This window comes from Notothenia rossii (genome assembly GCF_949606895.1).
Source record: "Notothenia rossii genome assembly, chromosome: 4".
NCBI classification, from domain to species: Eukaryota; Metazoa; Chordata; class Actinopteri; order Perciformes; family Nototheniidae; genus Notothenia; species Notothenia rossii.
Window position 1 is genome coordinate 74,736,163 of NC_136902.1, and position 20,315 is coordinate 74,756,477.

The following is a 20,315-nucleotide window of genomic DNA, read 5'->3' on the forward strand; positions in this document are numbered from 1 at the left end:
CCCGTTTTTTTTCTGAGTCCTCTCAAAAACCGGGTTTCCGATTTCGTGCAGACAGTAGTCTGAAATTGATGAATGCATTTTTTGACGGAGTAGGGGAGGCTTGGCTTCCCCTCTCCGTTGTAAGTTGCAATGGGGGCGTGGAAAAGTGTCCGGGGCTTCGGCCCGAAGCGCCGAAGGGTTGAGCTTTGTTGAGCCCCTTCTCCGTTGGCACTTAAAACTCAATATTTTCCTCATGCTCGGCCCCCTGAGTTCGCCCGCTGTGGCCTTCGCCCCTCCATGGACTCTGCCTTGCCCCCGGGCCGTCTGCCAGAGACCCCCTCCATGGTCTCTGCCTTGCCCCCGGGTTGTCCGCCCGAGACCCCCTCCATGGTCTCTACCTTGCCCCCGGGCCGTCCGCCGAGATCCCTTCCGTGTCCTCCGCTGTGCCCCTGGGTTATCAGCTCAATCCCGTCCTCCTGACCCCCTCCACCCACCCTGGTGGTCCTAGTGATGCGTATTTGTTGTATTAAGAGTGATATTTAATTATTGTTGTGACCAGTCGGAACCTGATACTTAAGTTGCACATGCATTGGTGTGATTACGGAGCCAGAAAGCGATGCACGTGCGCGGTGCGCCGTGTGTTTGTTTTACAAAAAATGGCGAAGCAAATTAAGTTGTTTTGACCGTAGAGGTAAAAAGTTCGGCCAACCCGTCAACATCTCAAACGAATGTTCAACTGATAAAGCGTAAGGTAAACCCAGCGCCATATAGATAGAAGAGTTACGACATCTCCGGTCACTCCAATCGACCAGTTTTTTTTACAGCAATGGCGGATCGTGGAGCTCTCAATAGTTCCCCGGGACTTAGCTTGCCGCTGACTTGCGGGGCTGTCTGCGGCTAGCAGCGCAGTAGAGTTGCAGCATAATAGACCGTTCGTGTTGGACTTTTAAAGGTAAGAAGACGTTTAAAGATTTATATTGCAGATATTATCAGCACATCTGAGTCAAATTAACATGTGTATTAAAGGATGTTAGTGGATTCCGTGAAGATTATCCCTAAATCAGTAGATTTAGGGAACGTTTACAGATAACAGAATCCTAGCCTAATGGCTAGGATTCCGGATAAAGTTAGAAACACACGTTAACCACGAACAGCCTATTAATCAGTTCTCCTAATGTTATTTCAACCCAATGTTGTGGAATTAGAGAAAAGGGGCTTCTTAACATGCTTTTATCCGGGGTGGAGGGAGTTAAATATGAGTTAAATATAACATTGGGGCGTGTGATTGTAGTGGGTGGAGATGGTGAAATGAGGATATTCATTTTAGAGTTCAAGCTAGTAATATATTTAATGTTAAACAATAATAAGGAAGAGAGCTATTTGTGTGATACATCGCTATTGATATGGATTTAGAGTGCATATTTGAGACTTCCAAACAGTAAACAAAAACGTATCTTATGGGTGAGTGTTTTTAGCAGAGCCATATGATGTCCTTGTGATTCTGTTGATTATTACCTGCCTGTATTATGTTGCAGCTCAGCTGATTTTGGATTGATGGCAAAGGGAGAGGAACTTAAGTGAGAGTGAAAACACAAGGTAAGTTTCAAATAGGTCAGCAATTTCCCATCCTATAGGTTGCTAGATGTATTTAACCCTTTCTCCTGTCTCCCTCTCTCAGCACAAGAACCCCAGGGGGATTCAACGGAGCCTGAACACCTGCAATGAGACCCTCACCCTGCACCTGAGTCTCAACTCCCAGAGTTTTGCAAGCCTCTTCCTGTTCCTTATTTTTATTAAACAGACGTTAAGCTTCCCAATGGTGTGGTCTTCATTTTGTGAAAAATATGATTACCTCACATATGTTGTTGCTGTTGCTGTCTTTTGTGATGGTTAAATTGCTCCTGCTGACTTGAGCCAGCCATTCCTTCCTCCTCTCTGTCAGTGGGGAAACTTTACATGTGTACTCCTTTTTCTGAGCGCTTGGAGCATCCCCAGGCAGTACAGCAAACCATGAGGGAGACGATATGCCAGAACAACACAGAGGAAAAGGCACAGACAAACTGCATGATATGCTATTCAATGTTTATTGAATTCCATTTATTTACAATGGATGTTCCTAAAACAACACATTTAACATCATCATCATGCTGCTGCTGCTAGTCCTTTGACTCATTGTGCTGTCAGTTGACAATCATTGATAGGCACCTGTGGGTCTCCTGTCTTTTCTGAAAGACATAAAGATTACATTAATACTTTAGATTACTTGTGTCCTCAATTACCAGGGGATTACTGAAACCACCATGAATTAAAGAAATGGTAAAAATGTATCTAATCTGAATTTTGAAGGATTCGTTCCCATCCCCTCCCTCTAAATATATCAATAAACATTAGGATGTGATGCTCCTGACTACCATACAGGTTTAAGAAGATAATATTTGTTTTAAAGAATTCAAAGCAATAAACAACAGGCTCTTTAACCAAGGCAACGTTAGCCTAACATGTATATGTTAACAGGTAAGATAGCTGTTCACACTATGTATATTTTTCTACTTTTTGTAATGCTATTTTATTTCTATTTGAGATGTTTACATTTTTGATTGTTTAATTCTAGTCTTTTAACTGTCTAATGTACAATGCCTTGTCTTTTGCTGCTGCAGCGTAAACATTTCCCCAATTGGTATCAATAAAGTACTTCTTATTTGTATCTTAATCCTCAAATATTAGCAAATGTTACTTTAAAAAAAACACATTGATGTAACTACATACACATATCGATATGTTGTATAAATATTGCAAATCAAAACCTTTATTGACCACTAATTACCAAAAATTTAATTTCTATCCTGGTATTAATGCATTCAAATCGTGATTCAAATGGCCCGCCACGAACTTCCGGGGAACTATTGAGTCTCCCTGAACCACGTGACGATCAAGCATTTTAGACCTCCGTTGTCGCAACTATCCTCTCTATATGGCGCTGGGTAAACCAGAACGAAAAACAAAGAGGAATGTTGTCCATTCACTTTCGGTAGAAATTCCTTCAAAATAAGAGTCCTGATCTTATTACTACCAAAATAAAAGTGCAAAACGAAACTTTAACATAGGAAAATATTGGCATACAAATATGATCACTTCTATAAAAAGGTAATACATTTTAAATATAGTTAGACATACGAATAAATAATTTACAGCATTAATAATTAATATCTAATTCTTAACTGTGAATGGTTTTCATTTATTTAACATTAGAAATGTATTAGTCTTGCCAATCCAAGACTTCAATGCTGAAGGGGCAATGGATTTATGGTGGTGGTCAGCACAAAGGTCAAGACGACCCACATTTGAAAGGGAGACAATGGATGACCAAGAAACTAGTGACTTGCTCAATTCATTTGTGAGGGATCTGTGAAGAACAACAGCTGCACTACTGGGATTTAGTATACCAGCAATTGAGGGTGGACAAGTTTACTACCATTTGAGTTTCAATTAATTGTGTTAATTACTTATTGTAAAGCATTTAAACATTATTTTTTGTCACATGTTCATTATTAAGTTGATGTATAACTGTATAGTATCTTAATTATTTAAAATATAAGATGTCTAAAAATGGCAACCGTATTTTCAGTTTTGGCAACCAAAAGCTGATGCCTGGTTGCCAGCCTGGCAACCACTTTTAACAGTTAGCGTTGAGCCCTGGGGAGAGGGAACAAAGGTTGCGGCGGACAGGTGCAGAATTGGAAGAGATTAGTTTGTTATGGTTGGAAAGGGGTAGAGAGAATGAAATGAAGAAGTGATCGGATGTGTGAAGTGGGTTTACAGAGAGGTTAGAAGCAGTGCAGTTCCTTGAGAAGATGAGATCAAGGGCATTGCCAGCTTTATGAGTTGGTGGGGATGGAGACAGTGAGAAAGCAAAGGCGGTTAAAAGAGATTTTAGTTCAGATATCTTCCCTGTCTGGAGGTTGAAGTCTCTGAGAAGTAGGCCTACAGTGGGAGGGCCAGTTTCAGGGATGCGTGAGAGGAGATGATCTAATTCCTCCAAGAAGTCCCCCAAGGCGCCTGGTTGACGGTAGAGAACAACAATGGTTAATTGTATAGGATGGGTTACTGTGACGGCATGGAATTCAAAGGTGGAAGGAGTGAAGTTTGGTAGTTTGAAGAGGGAAAAAAAACTTGTAATACTATTGTTTGAAATCAATTTAATAATTAATCACATTATTAGTCAATCTCCAAACACATTTCACACGAGCCGTCCGCAGTCTTCACCTACAGTTTGCAATTGTTTTTCGTCGTGATTGATTAAACCAATATTTATTGGCCTTGGGGTCAGTATGTACACTACAATTTGTCCTCGCCTCCTGCCTGGCTGCTTATTTGTTCCTTATTTAGCCTGGTTTTTCCAGTTGTTTTTAATGTTCCCAAAAGTGTGATAGGAAGTAAAAAACTATATTAAGGAGGGACTGTAGCGGAGAATAAAAGGAGTTTGGGAATACTGTAGATCAAGTGAGAGGTGTTGCATCTATCTTACCTCAGTGTGTGAAACTGGCGGACAGTGAGCCTTTGGCCCTTCAGTCGGGAGGGGATGTGGTGATTGGAGGGCTGTTCCCTCTGCATTTTGTGGCTCCTAAGCAGCAGAACAGCTACCACGGCAAACCCCAGCTCACACCTAGTGGGTAATGCTACTTAGTAATTATGTATGTAATATATTATTCCAATAGCTGGCATATAGACTCCTATTTCACTATTTCACTTTTTTTAAACTACTTTTCTTTTGTATTTACTTTTAATATTTACTTGCACTATATATTTTTCTGTTTTTCTGTATTATTGTGCAGCACTGTTGGAGAAGCCTGTGACCTAAGATTTTCCTTGACATAACTACTCTGTAGCAATGTTCGAATGACAAATAAAGAACCTTGAACCTTAAGTGTGAGGATACTGATGATATCTTATACAGGCCCCTGTTGATGCTTTTGGTTAAAAATCAGACTCTAAACATAATTATTTGTCCTTTTTCAGGCCTGTTTTAGGTAAAACAACCTCTGTTAAAGGGGCAACTTATGAATACTATAAAGGTGCTGCTGAAAAGCCTTCACTGGTTCAGAGGATCAGCACAGCACAACAAACAGCATTGTTCTGAAACCACTAAGCAATAGTCACAAGAATCTCAGCCAAGATTTTTGCTTTAAAATAAACAAAACCATAAAGCTTAAAGAGATGGGGAACAATGAGCAAATAACCCCCAAAACAAGATTATTTCTAATCATCCACCCACCTCCTTTTCTGAAAATCATACTGATCCTAGAAAAACATAAAACATGTATACAGTATATTGGCCACTTAAGGACTTGTCTGGCTTGTCAGGGGAAGTTTTGCTGTGATGACTTTAGATTAGGGTATTTGGGCATCCATCCAAACAACATGACTTTGTTTATGATTATTTGAAGAAAAGTTACATATAAAATAAATACATCTTGTCAGCGCTGGGCATGGACATGCTCTCTCTCTAGCAAAGTGACGTATGGTAGAAGGAGGGAAGCATCTGAAAAATGTTATAAACCAGTGAGAACACACAGTACAGTTTGCCCACTTGGCAACAGTTGATGATGGAGATGTCTCTTATTGGTCTGATACTGTCTATAGCTTTGTGTGAGCTCAAGTCAGTTCTTGTTCTGAATAGTTTTTGGGATGGTGTGAAACAAGCGGCTGGGCTTACAGGGGATAGGACTGCTGCTGTGCTTAGCACTAATTCTTCATCTGTGACATGTAAGCTACAAGGTACCACTCGTAAACCTGAATTCTCTATTGTCGGTGACTATGTCATCGGGGGTGTTTTCTCCATGCACTCCAACATGCACACTGTCAAGCATAACTACACCACCATGCCCGAGCCACTAAGCTGCGCAGGGAGGTTAGTACAGGGAGATTTAGCCTAGAATGTGGGCATATACAGTATATGGATGTGTATATTGTGAATTTGTGTTGCAATGTACTCTGTTGTATGTACAAACTGTAAAAATAATAATAATTTATAAATATTTTGTTTTTTACATAATGTGGATTTATTTGTTCTATTTCATAAAAGGCAATAGTTTAACTGATGTATACATACTTAACCATTTGTTGAATGGAGAAATTTGAAACTTATGATGTATTGGACCATTGCATCAATTCATCAAAGTTATTGTGAATATTGGATATATATCTAATTATGTGTTTGGGTTTTTGACAGATGACATTCCAATAAAGCCTACAGAGATGCTATTCGTTATTATCCAGACCATATATTTGAATTTCAGTCATCTTGTAGTCTATCACGTATTATTTTAAAATCTTAAAGTTTTCACATTAACACCGATGTCTTTGTCCAGCATCAACTCCCGTGGACTGCGCTTCTCACGTGCAATGGTCTTCGCCATCGAGCAGATTAACAACAGCACAGAGTTGCTTCCGGGGATCAAGCTTGGTTATGAGATCTACGACTCATGTGCTTCGGTGTCTGTAGCGGTGCATGTTGCATTTCAGCTTTCAGGGGGACTAGACCCGTTGTTTAACACCGGCGACAAATGCTCGCAGTCTGGTATGGTGATGGGCGTCGTTGGTGCGTCTGAGTCCACGCCTTCCATCAGTATGTCGCGCATCATCGGGCCCTTCAACATACCTCAAGTAAATATTAAGAATGAATTGCAAACTGTGTTTGAGTCCATTACTTGTTTTGCCTCTGTCCCGTTAAATAACTGTTTTTTTCTTTAGGTGAGCCACTTTGCCACGTGTGCATGCCTGTCTGATAAGCAGCAGTACCCAAGTTTCTTCAGAACAATCCCGAGTGATCAATTCCAGGCTGATGCGCTGGCCAAGCTGGTAAAACACTTTGGCTGGACTTGGATAGGTGCTGTCCGGTCGGATTCTGACTATGGCAACAATGGCATGGCATCTTTCCTGCATGCAGCACGTAAAGAGGGGATCTGTGTGGAATACTCAGAGTCTTTCTTTCGGACCCACTCACGTAGCCGGATCCAGAGAGTAGCTGACGTTATCCACAGGTTTCTATATCACTGATTCTCCTTTAGTTCCCTGTGCTGACACTGACCTTCTGCACAGAAAACCAAAACAAGTTCTTAAAGTGATGGAACATGTTTTTATTACAACAGGAAATGTGCCAATATATCTGTTTTTCATCCCTCATGTTTTGTTTTTCTTCATACTTATGACAATATTGTTATAAAAGACAATATTAGTCTTATATTATAACTATTATTTGTATATGTCATTGAACGTCCCTCCAGGTCAACAGCTAAGGTTGTTGTGGCATTTATTTCCACTGCCGATATGGAGATTTTGCTGGAGGAGCTGTCACGCAAGCCTTCTCCATCTCGCCAGTGGATAGGTAGTGAGTCCTGGGTAACCGACCGAGACATGCTGAGGTTCAGCTTCCTTGCTGGAGCCATCGGATTTGGCATTGAGAAATCTGTCATCCCAGGTCTGAGAGACTTCCTGCTGGATCTCTCTCTGTCTAAAGTGGCTGACTCCCCATTGCTTACCATGTTCTGGGAGGAAGCATTCAACTGCAGGCTGGTAAAAAGTGAGAAAGTTGTGCCAATTTTAAACATACATGATGCTCACGGTAGTGTCTTGATTTTGTTGTTTTTTGTATTTTCTTTCAAAGTGAAGCTCCCTGAATTTATCAGCCTGTTAAAGACCAAACTCCAGATTTTGACTGAAAGGGAAATCTAATATTTTTAATGAAATACATGAGGCGGACATAAGGTGCATCTCGTGAATGATCTCACAATGTGATGTTCAAGTCATGTTTTTTAACAATGCTGTCTAATATATTGTAAATAACATACATGTACATTATTCTACTTAAGCTATTATACAGTGATTCTAGACTGTTTATTTGTTTAGATGAAAGCTATTTATTCCTCAATGCACAACAATTTAGGGAAAGTCTCCCTTCAAAAATGGTCATAAAATAAATTTTGAAAAAAAAAATTACGCTCTAGAATATGTTTATCCAAAACATATAGTGCAGAGTTCAAATGTATTTTTAAAAAATATATATATATATAAATTGTGGAATATATTTGTTGACAGGTTACAGTCATTGTAAAATAAAGAAGATGAACTTTAAAAAGGAATGTAGTAAATATATGCTTTATGGGAAGTAATATATACACATTATATGTAGGCTACATACATATTGTAGGTGAGTTAAAGAGTAAGTAGAAGTATTTAAATGTAGAGAGACAGTATCAAAGTCCTGACTTGAAGAGTTCAGCGGTCTTATTGCGAGTTGAATCAAGCTGAGTAGGCCTGTTAGTGTGTTACCATCTACCAGACAGCAGAGGGCAGACAGTTTATTTCTAGTGTGATAAGGGTCTCTGATGATCCTGTACTGCTGGTTCTAGTGTCCATCATGCATCATTATAACAGGGCAAGTCAGTATTAAATAAAAGGAATACATATTTTGCCTTATACAATAAGTATTTGTCTGATGACTGATTTGTGTAAATATGAGCTGCTAAAATAAACTAATAACGTAAAAAACAGACATGTCCGCAAAACAGTGATTTGAAACGTGATGTAAATCCTGCAATGCTTGTTGGGCAGGTTAAATAACACAATACACACATAAGAATGAATGAATGAATGTAATCATCATGGCTAAAAACACCTCCCTCTGTCTCTTTGTTTTTAGGTGAAGCCACAGACAGGAGTGTGTGTGATGGAACTGAAGATATAAAGACGCTCCAGAGCTCATACACTGACACATCTCAACTTCGAATCACTAACATGGCGTACAAGGCTGTCTATGCAATAGCGCATGCCATTCATAACGCAGTGTGTCAGAAAACTGATTCTACTACACAGTGTGATAAGTTCACTAAGCTAGAGGCCAAAGAGGTCAGTAAAAATAATGATGTTTTTTTTAAACTGTATGTCTATTTTATCAAATTAATGGTCTTTTAACTTTTAAATGATCTCTCTATCCCCTTCACTATCTTCCTTTACTTCATCCATAGGTTCTTAATCAGTTGAAAAAAGTAAATTTTTCCCAAAATGGTTATGATGTGTCATTTGATGCCAACGGGGATCCTGTGGCCACATATGAGCTGGTAAACTGGCAAAGAAATGAGAGTGGCAGCATTGAGTTAGTGACTGTGGGGCAATACGATTCATCACTGCCGGTGGGCAAGGAGTTCCTTATCAACAGGAACCTCACCTGGGTGGAGGGTGGCACACAGGTGAGGAGCCCCAAAGCAATAGTTTAACATGCTACATTTTCATATCATCTCAAAGGGTATGATGTCTCACACCTCGGTACCTCTTTAGAATTCCAATGTTACGAATAATGAGAGAGTATTTTTAACATGAAATGTGACGTTTTATGGTTTAAAATACATGTTTACTTACTTTTCTTGTTTTTTTTAACTAAACAGAAATGTAAAAGACACAAAGAAAAACATTGTGAAGAAAAAAACATGAATCTATCCTCTTATAATTTTAGCTTCAGAGCACACCTGTCTACATGTGAGTTAATTTGTATGTGACAGGTGCCTGTGTCAGTGTGCACTGACAGCTGTCCTTCAGGAACTCGTAAAGTGCTTCAGAAAGGAAAACCCATCTGCTGTTATGACTGTACACCGTGTCCCGAGGGAGAGATTAGCAATGCTACAGGTATTTGTTTTTCTAATGTATGTTTACAACATAAAATATAAATTCCAACTGCTTTAAGCTCTTTTCTTTTTTTCAGATTCCTTTGATTGTTTCCCTTGCCCCAAGGAATTCTGGCCTAATGCAGAGAGAGATACGTGTCTTCTCAAACCTGTAGAGTTTCTTTCCTTCAACGAGCCCCTTGGAATCGTCTTGGCTGCTTTTTCAATCGGTGGTGCCTGTCTCACCATTATAACAGCGGCTGTCTTCTATCGTCATAGGAGCTCACCAATTGTCAGGGCCAACAACTCTGAGCTGAGCTTCTTGCTGCTCTTCTCCCTGACTCTATGTTTCTTATGTTCATTAACGTTCATTGGAGCACCCTCGGAGTGGTCCTGCATGCTGCGCCACACAGCGTTTGGGATCACATTCGTCCTCTGCATGTCTTGTGTTCTTGGAAAAACTATAGTAGTTCTGACGGCCTTCAAAGCTACACTACCAGGTAGTAATTTGATGAAATGGTTTGGGCCTTCACAGCAAAGATTGACTGCAGTGTCTTTCACGTTTATTCAAGTTTTGATATGTACTATTTGGTTAGTTCTTAGTCCCCCCTTTCCGATGAAAAACCTCACGACATACAAGGAGAGAATCATCCTGGAGTGTGCATTAGGATCAGCTTTGGGGTTCTGGGCTGTACTTGGGTATATAGGCTTACTGGCTGTCTTTTGCTTTGTGTTAGCTGTCCTAGCTCGGAAACTACCTAATAATTTTAATGAAGCCAAGCTTATCACATTCAGCATGTTGATATTCTGTGCAGTCTGGATCACATTTATCCCAGCATATGTCAGCTCTCCTGGGAAATATACTGTGGCTGTGGAGATATTTGCCATTCTGGCCTCCAGTTTTGGACTAATTACGTGTATATTCGCTCCAAAATGTTTTATTATTTTGTTTAAGCCAGAGAAAAACACCAAGAAACATTTAATGAGCAGGGGTTTGTAAAAAATGTAGATGGCCTTATAAAGCTTATACTGTGCACATTCAAATATGCTTTCCTTGTTGATTTAAATATTCATATTGGAGTTTTTTTTATGCTCAATATTTTACTAATTGTAATGTCATTTTGTGAATTTACTAATAATACCCTATTTTACAATACATTTTGATCAGTTACTAAAAATATCAAAGAAAGGGAATACATAAAGTCAACATTCAGACCGTGTGTGGTACTTGATAAACATTTCCAAAAAAATATTAAATACTGCATAATCGTAAGAAAAGCTGGCTGAATTGCTATAACATTATTAAGAAAGAGGAAAATACAACATCCCATAGTCCACAAATCCTTCAACAAGTTCTTAAATTGTGTTTCGAATATTCTTATTATTATGTTTAAAATATAAAAATGTTCATAGATTGCATCTTTTGGGACACATAAGCATACGCACCATTATAAAATGCATATTAGCTTTACAATATGATGTAGCCACCCGTAGGTCTGGGTTTGTTTGGTCTAAAATAAATCTGATATTTCTAAAACATCTGAGTCTTAAAAGGCAAAAATTAAAATAAATTGCATTTGTTCAAATGGAATTTCATTAAGTACATTTTCTATCATCCTTTAATGTATATTCTCAAAAGTAACTTGGAATTGTTCCAGTCTTAGCAATAGACACTTAAAAACCTTTTAACACTATTGTTTGAAATGAATTCAATAATTAATCACAATATTAGTCAATCTCCAAACACATTTCATACGAGCTGTCCGTAGTCTTCACCTAGGCAATTGTTTTTCGTTGTGATTGGTTAAACCAGATATGTATTGGCCTTGGGGTCAGTATGTACACTACAATGTGTCCATGCCTCCTGCCTGGCTGCTTATTTGTTCAATATTTAGCCTGGTTTTTCCAGTTGTTTATAATGTTCCCAAAAGTGTGATAGGAAGTAAAGAACTATATTTAGAGAGAGGTGTGTCAAATTAAGGAGAGACTGTAGCAGAGAAACAAAGGATTTTGGGAATACTTAGATCAAGTGAGAGGTGTTGCTTCTATCTTACCTTAGTGTGTGAAACTGGCGGACAGTGAGCCTTTGGCCCTGCAGTCGGGAGGGGATGTTGTGATTGTGACAAAACACGATTATTTCTAATCATCCACCCACCTCCTTTTCTGAAAATCATATACTGATCCTAGAAAAACATAAAACATGTACAGTATATTGGTCATCTAAGGACATGTCTTGCTTGTCAGGGGAAGTTCTGCTGTGATGGCTTTAGATTAGGGTATTTGGGCAACCATCCAAACAGCATGACTTTCTCAAGGATGATTATTTGAAGAAAAGTTCATTATAAAATATGAAATAAAAGAAATACATCTTGTCAGCGCTGGACATGGGCATGCTCTCTCTTTAATAGCAAAGTGACGTATGGTAGAAGGAGGGAAGCGTCTGAAAAACGTTATAAACCAGTGAGAACACACAGTACAGTTTGCCCACTTGGCGACAGTTGATGATGGAGATGTCTCTTATTGGTCTGATACTGTCTATAGGTTTATGTGAGCTGAAGTCAGTTCTTGTTCTGAATAGTTTTGGGGATGGTGTGAAACAAGCGGCTGGGCTTACAGGGGATAGGACTGCTGCTGTGCTTAGCACTAATGCTTCATCTGTGACATGTAAGCTACAAGGTACCACTCATCAACCTGCATTCTCTATGGACGGTGACTATGTCATCGGGGGTGTTTTCTCCATACACTATTACATTCACACAGTAAAGCATAACTACACCACCATCCCCGAGCCAATAAGCTGCGCAGGGAGGTTAGTACAGGGAGAGTTTGGCTAGCATGTGGGCATTTACAGTATATTGATGTGTATATTGTGCATTTGTGTTGCAATTTACTGTGTTGTATGTAAAAACTCTAAAAATAATAATAATTTATAAATATTTTAGTTTTTTACATAATGTGGATTTATTTGTTCTATTTCATAAAAGGCAATAGTTTAACTGATGTATACATACTTAACCATTTGTTGAATGGAGAAATGTGAAACCTATGATTTATTGGACCATTGAATCAATTCATCAAAGTGATTGTGAATATTGGATATATATCTAATCATGTGTTTGGGTTTTTGACAGATGAAATTCCCATAAAGCCTACAGAGATGCTATTAGTTATTATCCAGACCATATCTTTGAATTTCAGTCATCTTGTAGTCTTTCACGTATTATTTTAAAATCTTAAAGTTTTAACATTAACACCGGTCTGTGTGCAGCGTCAACTCCCGTGGACTGCGCTCCTCCCGTGCAATGGTCTTCGCCATCGAGCAGATTAACAACAGCACGGAGCTGCTTCCGGGGATCAAGCTTGGTTATGAGATCTATGACTCATGTGACTCGGTGTCCGTCGCGGTGCATGTTGCATTTCAGCTTTCAGGGGGACTAGACCCGGTGTTTAACACCGGCGACAAATGCTCAAAGTCTGGTATGGTGATGGGCGTTGTTGGTGCGTCTGCATCCACGTCTACCATCAGTATGTTGCGCATCATCGGGCCCTTCAACATACCTCAAGTAAATATTAAGAATGAATTTCAAACTGTGTTTGAGTCCATTACTTGTTTTGCCTCTGTCCCGTTAAATAACTGTTGTTTGCTTTAGGTGAGCCACTTTGCCACGTGTGCATGCCTGTCTGATAAGCAGCAGTACCCGAGTTTCTTCAGAACAATCCCGAGTGATCAATTCCAGGCTGACGCGCTGGCCAAGCTGGTAAAACACTTTGGCTGGACTTGGATAGGTGCTGTCCGGTCGGATTCTGACTATGGCAACAATGGCATGGCGTCTTTCCTGCATGCAGCACGTAAAGAGGGGATCTGTGTGGAATACTCAGAGTCTTTCTCTCGGACCCACCCACGTAGCCGGATCCAGAGAGTAGCTGATGTTATCCGCAGGTTTCTATATCACTGATTCTCCTTTAGTTCCCTTTGCCGACACTGACCTTCTGCACAGAAAAACCAAAACAAGTTCTTTAAGTGATGGAACATGTTTTTATTACAACAGGAAATGTGCCAATATATCTGTTTATCATCTCTCATGTTTTGTTTTTCTTCATACTTATGATAATATTGTTATAAAAGACAATATTAGTCTTATATTATAACTATTGTTTTTATATGTCATTGAACGTCCCTCCAGGTCAACGGCTAAGGTTGTTGTGGCATTTATTTCCCCTGGAGATATGAGAATTCTGCTGGAGGAGCTGTCACGCAAGCCTTCTCCACCTCGCCAGTGGATAGGTAGTGAGACCTGGGTAACCGACCGAGACATGCTGAGGTTCAGCTTCCTTGCTGGAGCCATCGGATTTGGCATTGAAAAATCTGTCATCCCAGGTCTGAGGGACTTCTTGCTGGATCTGTCTCCCTCTAAAGTGGCTGAATCCCCATTGCTTACCATGTTCTGGGAGGAAGCATTCAACTGCAGGCTGGTAAAAAGTGAGAAAGTTGTGCCAATATTAAACATACATGACACTCACGGTAGTGTCTTGATTGTGTTAGATTTTTTTATTTTCTGTCAAAGTGTAGCTCCCTGAATTGATCAGCCTGTTAAAAACCCCAGATTTTGACTGAAAGGGAAATCTAATATTTTTAATGAAATACATGAGGCGAACATAAGGTGCATCTCGGTGATTGATCTCACAATGTGATGTTCAGGTCATGTTTATTAACAATAATGTCTAATATATTGTAAATAACATACATGTACATTATTCTACTTAGGCTATTATGCATTGATTACAGACTGTTTATTTGTTTAGATGAAAGCTATTTATTCCTCAATGCACAACAATTTAGGGAAAGTCTCCCTTCAAAAATGGTCATAAAATAAATGTTTAAAAAAAAAGTCACGCTCTAGAATATGTTTATCAAAAACATAAAGTCCAGAGTCCAGAGTCAAAATATATTAAAAAAAATATATATATATATATATATATATAAATTGTGGAATATATTTGTTGACAGGTTACAGTCATTGTAAAATAAAGAAGATGAACTTTAAAAAGGAATGTAGTAAATATATGCTTTATGAGAAGTAATATATACACGGTATTACATTACATGTTACTGGTTAGACGCTTTTATCCATAGCGACTTACATACGGTATGTGTACATAAATAATGTAGGTGAGTTAAAGTACAAGTATTTAAATGTAGAGAGACAGTATCAAAGTCTTGACTTCAAGAGTTCAGAAGTCTTATTACGTGTTGAATCAAGTTGTGTCGGCCTGTTAGTGTGTTACCGGCTACCAGACAGCAAAGGACAGGACGTTTATTTGTAGTGTGATAAGGGTCTCTGATGATCCTGTACTAATGGTTCTACTGTCCATCATGCATCATTATAACAGAGCAAGTCAGTATTAAATAAAAGGAATACATATTTTGCCTTATACAATAAGTATTTGTCTGATGACTGATTTGTGTAAATATAAGCTGCTAAAATAAACTAATAACGTAAAAAACAGACATGTCCGCAAAACAGTGATTTGAAACGTGATATAAATCCTGCAATGCTTGTTTGGCCGGTTAAATAACACAATACAAACATAAGAATGAATGAATGTAATCATCATGACTAAAAACACCTCCCTCTGTCTCTTTGTTTTTAGGTGAAGCCACGGACAGGAGTGTGTGTGATGGAACTGAAGATATAAAGATGCTCCAGAGCTCATACACTGACACATCTCAACTTCGAATCACTAACATGGTGTACAAGGCTGTCTATGCAATAGCGCATGCCATTCATAATGCAGTGTGTCAGACAACTGATTCTACTACACAGTGTGACATGTTCACTAAACTAGAGGCCAAAGAGGTCAGTAAAAAGAATGATGCTCTTTTAAGCTGCATGTCTATGTTATCAAATGAATGCTCTTTTAACTTTTAAATTATTTATCTTTTCCCCTTCACTGTCTTCCTTTACTTCATCCATAGGTTCTTAATCAGTTGAAAAAAGTAAATTTTTCCCAAAATGGTTATGATGTGTCATTTGATGCCAACGGGGATCCTGTGGCCACATATGAGCTGGTAAACTGGCAAAGAAATGAGAGTGGCAGCATTGAGTTGGTGACTGTGGGGCGATACGATTCATCACTGCCGGTGGGCCAGGAGTTCCTTATCAACAGGAACCTCACCTGGGTGGAGGGTGGCACACAGGTGAGGAGCCCCAAAGCAATAGTTTGGTCATGCTACATTTTCATATCATCTCAAAGGGTATGATGTCTCATACCTCGGTACCTCATTAGAATCCAATGTTACGAATAGTGAGAGAGTATTTTTAACATGACATTTATGTTTTATTGTTTAAAATACATGTTTATTTATTTATTTATTTTTTAACTCAAGAGAAATGTAAAAGACACAAAGAAAAACATTGTGAAGAAAAAAACATGAATCTATCCTTTTATATTTTAGCTTCAGAGCACACCTGTCTACATGTGAGTTAATTTGTATGTGACAGGTGCCTGTGTCAGTGTGCACTGACAGCTGTCCTTCAGGAACTCGTAAAGTGCTTCAGAAAGGAAAACCCATCTGCTGTTATGACTGTACACCGTGTCCCGAGGGAGAGATTAGCAATGCTACAGGTATTTGTTTTTCTAATCTATGTCGACAACATAAAATATAAATTCCAACTGCTTAAAGCTCTTTTCTTTTTTTCAGATTCCTTTGATTGTTTCCCTTGCCCCAAGGAATTCTGGCCTAATGCAGAGAGAGATACGTGTCTTCCCAAACCTGTAGAGTTTCTTTCCTTCAACGAGCCCCTTGGAATCGTCTTGGCTGCTTTTTCAATCGGTGGTGCCTGTCTCACCATTATAACAGCAGCTGTGTTCTATCGTCACAGGAGCTCACCAATTGTCAGGGCCAACAACTCTGAGCTGAGCTTCTTGCTGCTCTTCTCCCTGACTCTATGTTTCTTATGTTCATTAACGTTCATTGGAGCACCCTCGGAGTGGTCCTGCATGCTGCGCCACACAGCGTTTGGGATCACATTCGTCCTCTGCATGTCTTGTGTTCTCGGAAAAACTATTGTAGTTCTGACGGCCTTCAGAGCTACACTACCAGGTAGTAATTTGATGAAATGGTTTGGGCCTTCACAGCAAAGATTGACTGTAGTGTCTTTCACGTTCATTCAAGTTTTGATATGTACTATTTGGTTAGTTCTTAGTCCCCCCTTTCCGATGAAAAACCTCACGACATACAAGGAGAGAATCATCCTGGAGTGTGCATTAGGATCAGCTTTGGGGTTCTGGGCTGTACTTGGGTATATAGGCTTACTGGCTGTCTTTTGCTTTGTGTTAGCTGTCCTAGCTCGGAAACTACCTAATAACTTTAATGAAGCCAAGCTTATCACATTCAGCATGTTGATATTCTGTGCAGTCTGGATCACATTTATCCCAGCATATGTCAGCTCTCCTGGGAAATATACTGTGGCTGTGGAGATATTTGCCATTCTGGCCTCCAGTTTTGGACTAATTACGTGTATATTCGCCCCAAAATTTGTTATTATTTTATTCAAGCCAGAGAAAAACACCAAGAAATATTTAATGAGCAGGGGTTTGTAAAAAATATAGATGGCTTTATAAAGCCTATATACTGTGCACATTCAAATATGCTTTCCTTGTTGATTTAAATATTCAGATTGGAGTTTCTTTTATGCCCAATATTTTACTAATTGTAATTTAATTTTGTGAATTTAATAATACCCTATTTTACAATACATTTTGATCAGTTACTGAAAAAATAAAATAAAGTGAATAAATAAATCAACATTCAGACCGTGTGTGCTACTTGATTAAAATGTCCAAAAATATATTAAATACTGCGTAATCATAAGAAAAGCTAGCTAAATTGCTATAACATTATTGCCAAAGAGGAAAATACAACATATCCCATAGTCCACAAATCCTTCAACAAGTTCTTAAAATGTGTTTTGAATATTCTTATTATTATATTTAAAATATAATAATTTTCATAGATTGCATCTTTTGGGACACATAAGCATACGCACCAATATAAAATGCACATTAGCTTTACAATATGATGTAGCCCCCCGTAGGTGGTAGGTCTGGGTGTCACGATTCTTATGTCATGTCACGGTTTTAGTTTTGTGTGTCTGGTAATGGGTTTTGTTTTGCTATTCATTCCTCCCTGTCGTTAGTTTCCCTGGTGTGTCTGATTGTCTGATTGTCTGATTGTGTTCACCTGTTGCCCTTGTGCTTCTCCTTCCCTGCCCGGCTGTTTCTCGTCTCGTGATTACCCCTCCCTGTATTTAGTCTCTTCCTGTGTTCGGTGTTGGTTCATTGTTTGTCTTTCATGTCCCCCTTTATGTTGGTCACAGTCACCTTTTGTTTGGATGCTACCTCGTGCTACAGTACCTGTTCATGGATTTGTGTTTTTCAGCTTTTGTAAATAAAGCACTGTGTTTGTTTGGTCTAAAATACATCTGATATTTCTGAATCATCTGAGTCTTAAAAGGCAACAATTAAAATAAAATGCAATTGTTCAAATCGAATTTCATTAAATACATTTTGTATCATCCTTTAATGTATATTCTCAAAAGTAACCTGGAATTGTTCCAGTCTTAGTAATAGACACTTAAAAACCTTTTAATACTATTGTTTGAAATGAATTTAATAATTGATCACATTATTAGTCAATCTCCAAACACATTTCACACGAGCCGGCCGTAGTCTTCACCTATATAATTGTTTTTCGTTGTGATTGATTAAACTAAATATATATTGGTCTTTATGGGGTCAGTATGTAGACTACAATTTGTCCTTGCTGGAGGTCCTGCCTGGTTGCTTATTTGTTCCTTATTTAGCCTGGTTTTTCCAGTTGTTTGTAATGTTCCCAAACGTGTGATGGGAAGCAAAGAACTATATTAAGAGAGAGGTGTCGAATTAAGAAGAGACTATAGCGGAGAAACAAAGGAGTTTGGGAATACTTAGATCAAGTGAGAGGTGTTGCATCTATCTTACCTCAGTGTGTGAAACTGGCGGTCAGTGAGCCTTTGGCCCTGCAGTCGGGAGGGGATGTTGTGATTGGAGGGTTGTTCCCTCTGCATTTTGTGGCTCCTAAGCAGCAGAACAGCTACCATGGCAAACCCCAACTCACACCTTGTGGGTAAGTTTGAGGATAGTGATGATATCTTATGCAGGCCCCTGTTGATGCTTTTGGTTACAAATCAGACTCTAAAAACAATGATTTGTCCTTGTTCAGGCCTGTTTTAGGTAAAACAACCTCTGTTAAAGGGGCAACTTATGAATACTATAAAGGTGCTGCTGAAAAGCCTTCACTGGTTCAGAGGATCTGCACAGCACAACAAACAGCCTTGTTCTGAAACCACTAAGCAATAGTCACAAGAATCTCAGCCAAGATTTTTGCTTTAAAAAAAACAAAACCATAAAGCTTAAAAAGATGGGGAACAATGAGCAAAACAAGATTATTTCTAACTAGAGAATGCAATTCCTGAAGAAATTGCTAGTGGGAATGCTTAATGCTGAAAAGCTGACGCTGAATTGCTATGCTGAAATGTAATGTGTAAGAAGAAAGTGAAGAAAATTTATATTGAAATGATTGACGAACACTGGGGGCTTGAATGTGTGATGAGAGAAGAAAAGAAAGTAAAAAGGTTTGGAAAAGCAGCAGAATATTTGAACTGCAAACTTTTGAATTAAGTTGATGGCGAATGATCTGTCGCCATGCCAACAGCATTTGATCCCATAATACGCTTAGATGCGTTGATGGCTGCATCCAGTCGTGTAGTGGTCCCTGGAGAAGTGGGTATACTCTTAGTTTTGCAATTTTTTTTAAGCAGCCCATAGTGCAAAGGATTATCGCCCTGTTTTATAGTGACATACTCTATTTAGTTCACCCCAAAAATATTAACCCAGTATAGTTACTCAGTATTACTTACACACAGTGGTGGACAGTAACGAAGTAAATGTAATTCGTTACTGTACTTAAGTACTTTTTTGAAGTATCTGTACTTTACTTAAGTATTTCCATTTTGGGGGACTTTTTACTTTTACTCCACTACATTTCAAAGTAAAATATCTTACTTTTACTCCACTACATTACGGGACATCTGTTGTTCCTTCTCATGAGTGAATTATTTGTTATATAAATAAGCAGAGCGTTCCACAAGGTTTAGGAGTGTGTTTATGGGAATTTTTGACCATTCTTCCAGAAGCGCATTTGTGAGATAATTTAACCAAGAGATTTTGGACAATTCCATACTCCCAACTTTGAAAACAGTTTGGGAATGGCCCCTTCATGTTCCAACATGACCGTGCACCAGTACACAAAGCAAGGTCCATAAAGACATGGATGACAGAGTTTGGTGTGGATGAACTTGACTGGCCTGCACAGAGTCCTGACCTCAAACCAATAGAACACCCTTGGGATGAATTAGGAGCACAGCCTGAGAGCCAGTCTCTTCATCCAACTTCAGTTGCCGCTTCTGGAAGAATGGTCAAATATTTCCATAAACACACTCCTAAACCTGGTGGAAAGCCTTCCCATAAGAGTTGAAGCTGTTATAGATGCAAAGGGTGGACCGACGTCATATGAAACCCTATGGATTAAGAATGGGATGTCACTTAAATTCATATGCACATCAAGGCAGGTGACCC

General features: G+C 39.0%; 2 protein-coding genes across 2 annotated transcripts; both read left to right on the forward strand.

Moving 5' to 3' along the window:
* The first annotated feature begins 6,360 nt into the window (after positions 1-6,360).
* Positions 6,361-10,830, forward strand: LOC307037473 (extracellular calcium-sensing receptor-like). The gene is made up of 7 exons (XM_079678358.1): positions 6,361-6,642; positions 6,730-7,019; positions 7,263-7,558; positions 8,678-8,883; positions 9,003-9,224; positions 9,534-9,657; positions 9,734-10,830. Exons 1-7 carry the CDS (start codon positions 6,382-6,384, stop codon positions 10,633-10,635), a joined length of 2,301 nt encoding a protein of 766 aa, XP_079534484.1. The 5' UTR covers positions 6,361-6,381; the 3' UTR covers positions 10,636-10,830.
* Positions 10,831-12,322: 1,492 nt separating this feature from the next.
* Positions 12,323-17,447, forward strand: LOC307037466 (extracellular calcium-sensing receptor-like). The gene is made up of 8 exons (XM_079678351.1): positions 12,323-12,444; positions 12,904-13,198; positions 13,286-13,575; positions 13,820-14,115; positions 15,288-15,493; positions 15,613-15,834; positions 16,139-16,262; positions 16,339-17,447. Exons 1-8 carry the CDS (start codon positions 12,338-12,340, stop codon positions 17,238-17,240), a joined length of 2,442 nt encoding a protein of 813 aa, XP_079534477.1. The 5' UTR covers positions 12,323-12,337; the 3' UTR covers positions 17,241-17,447.
* The last annotated feature ends 2,868 nt before the right edge of the window (positions 17,448-20,315 follow it).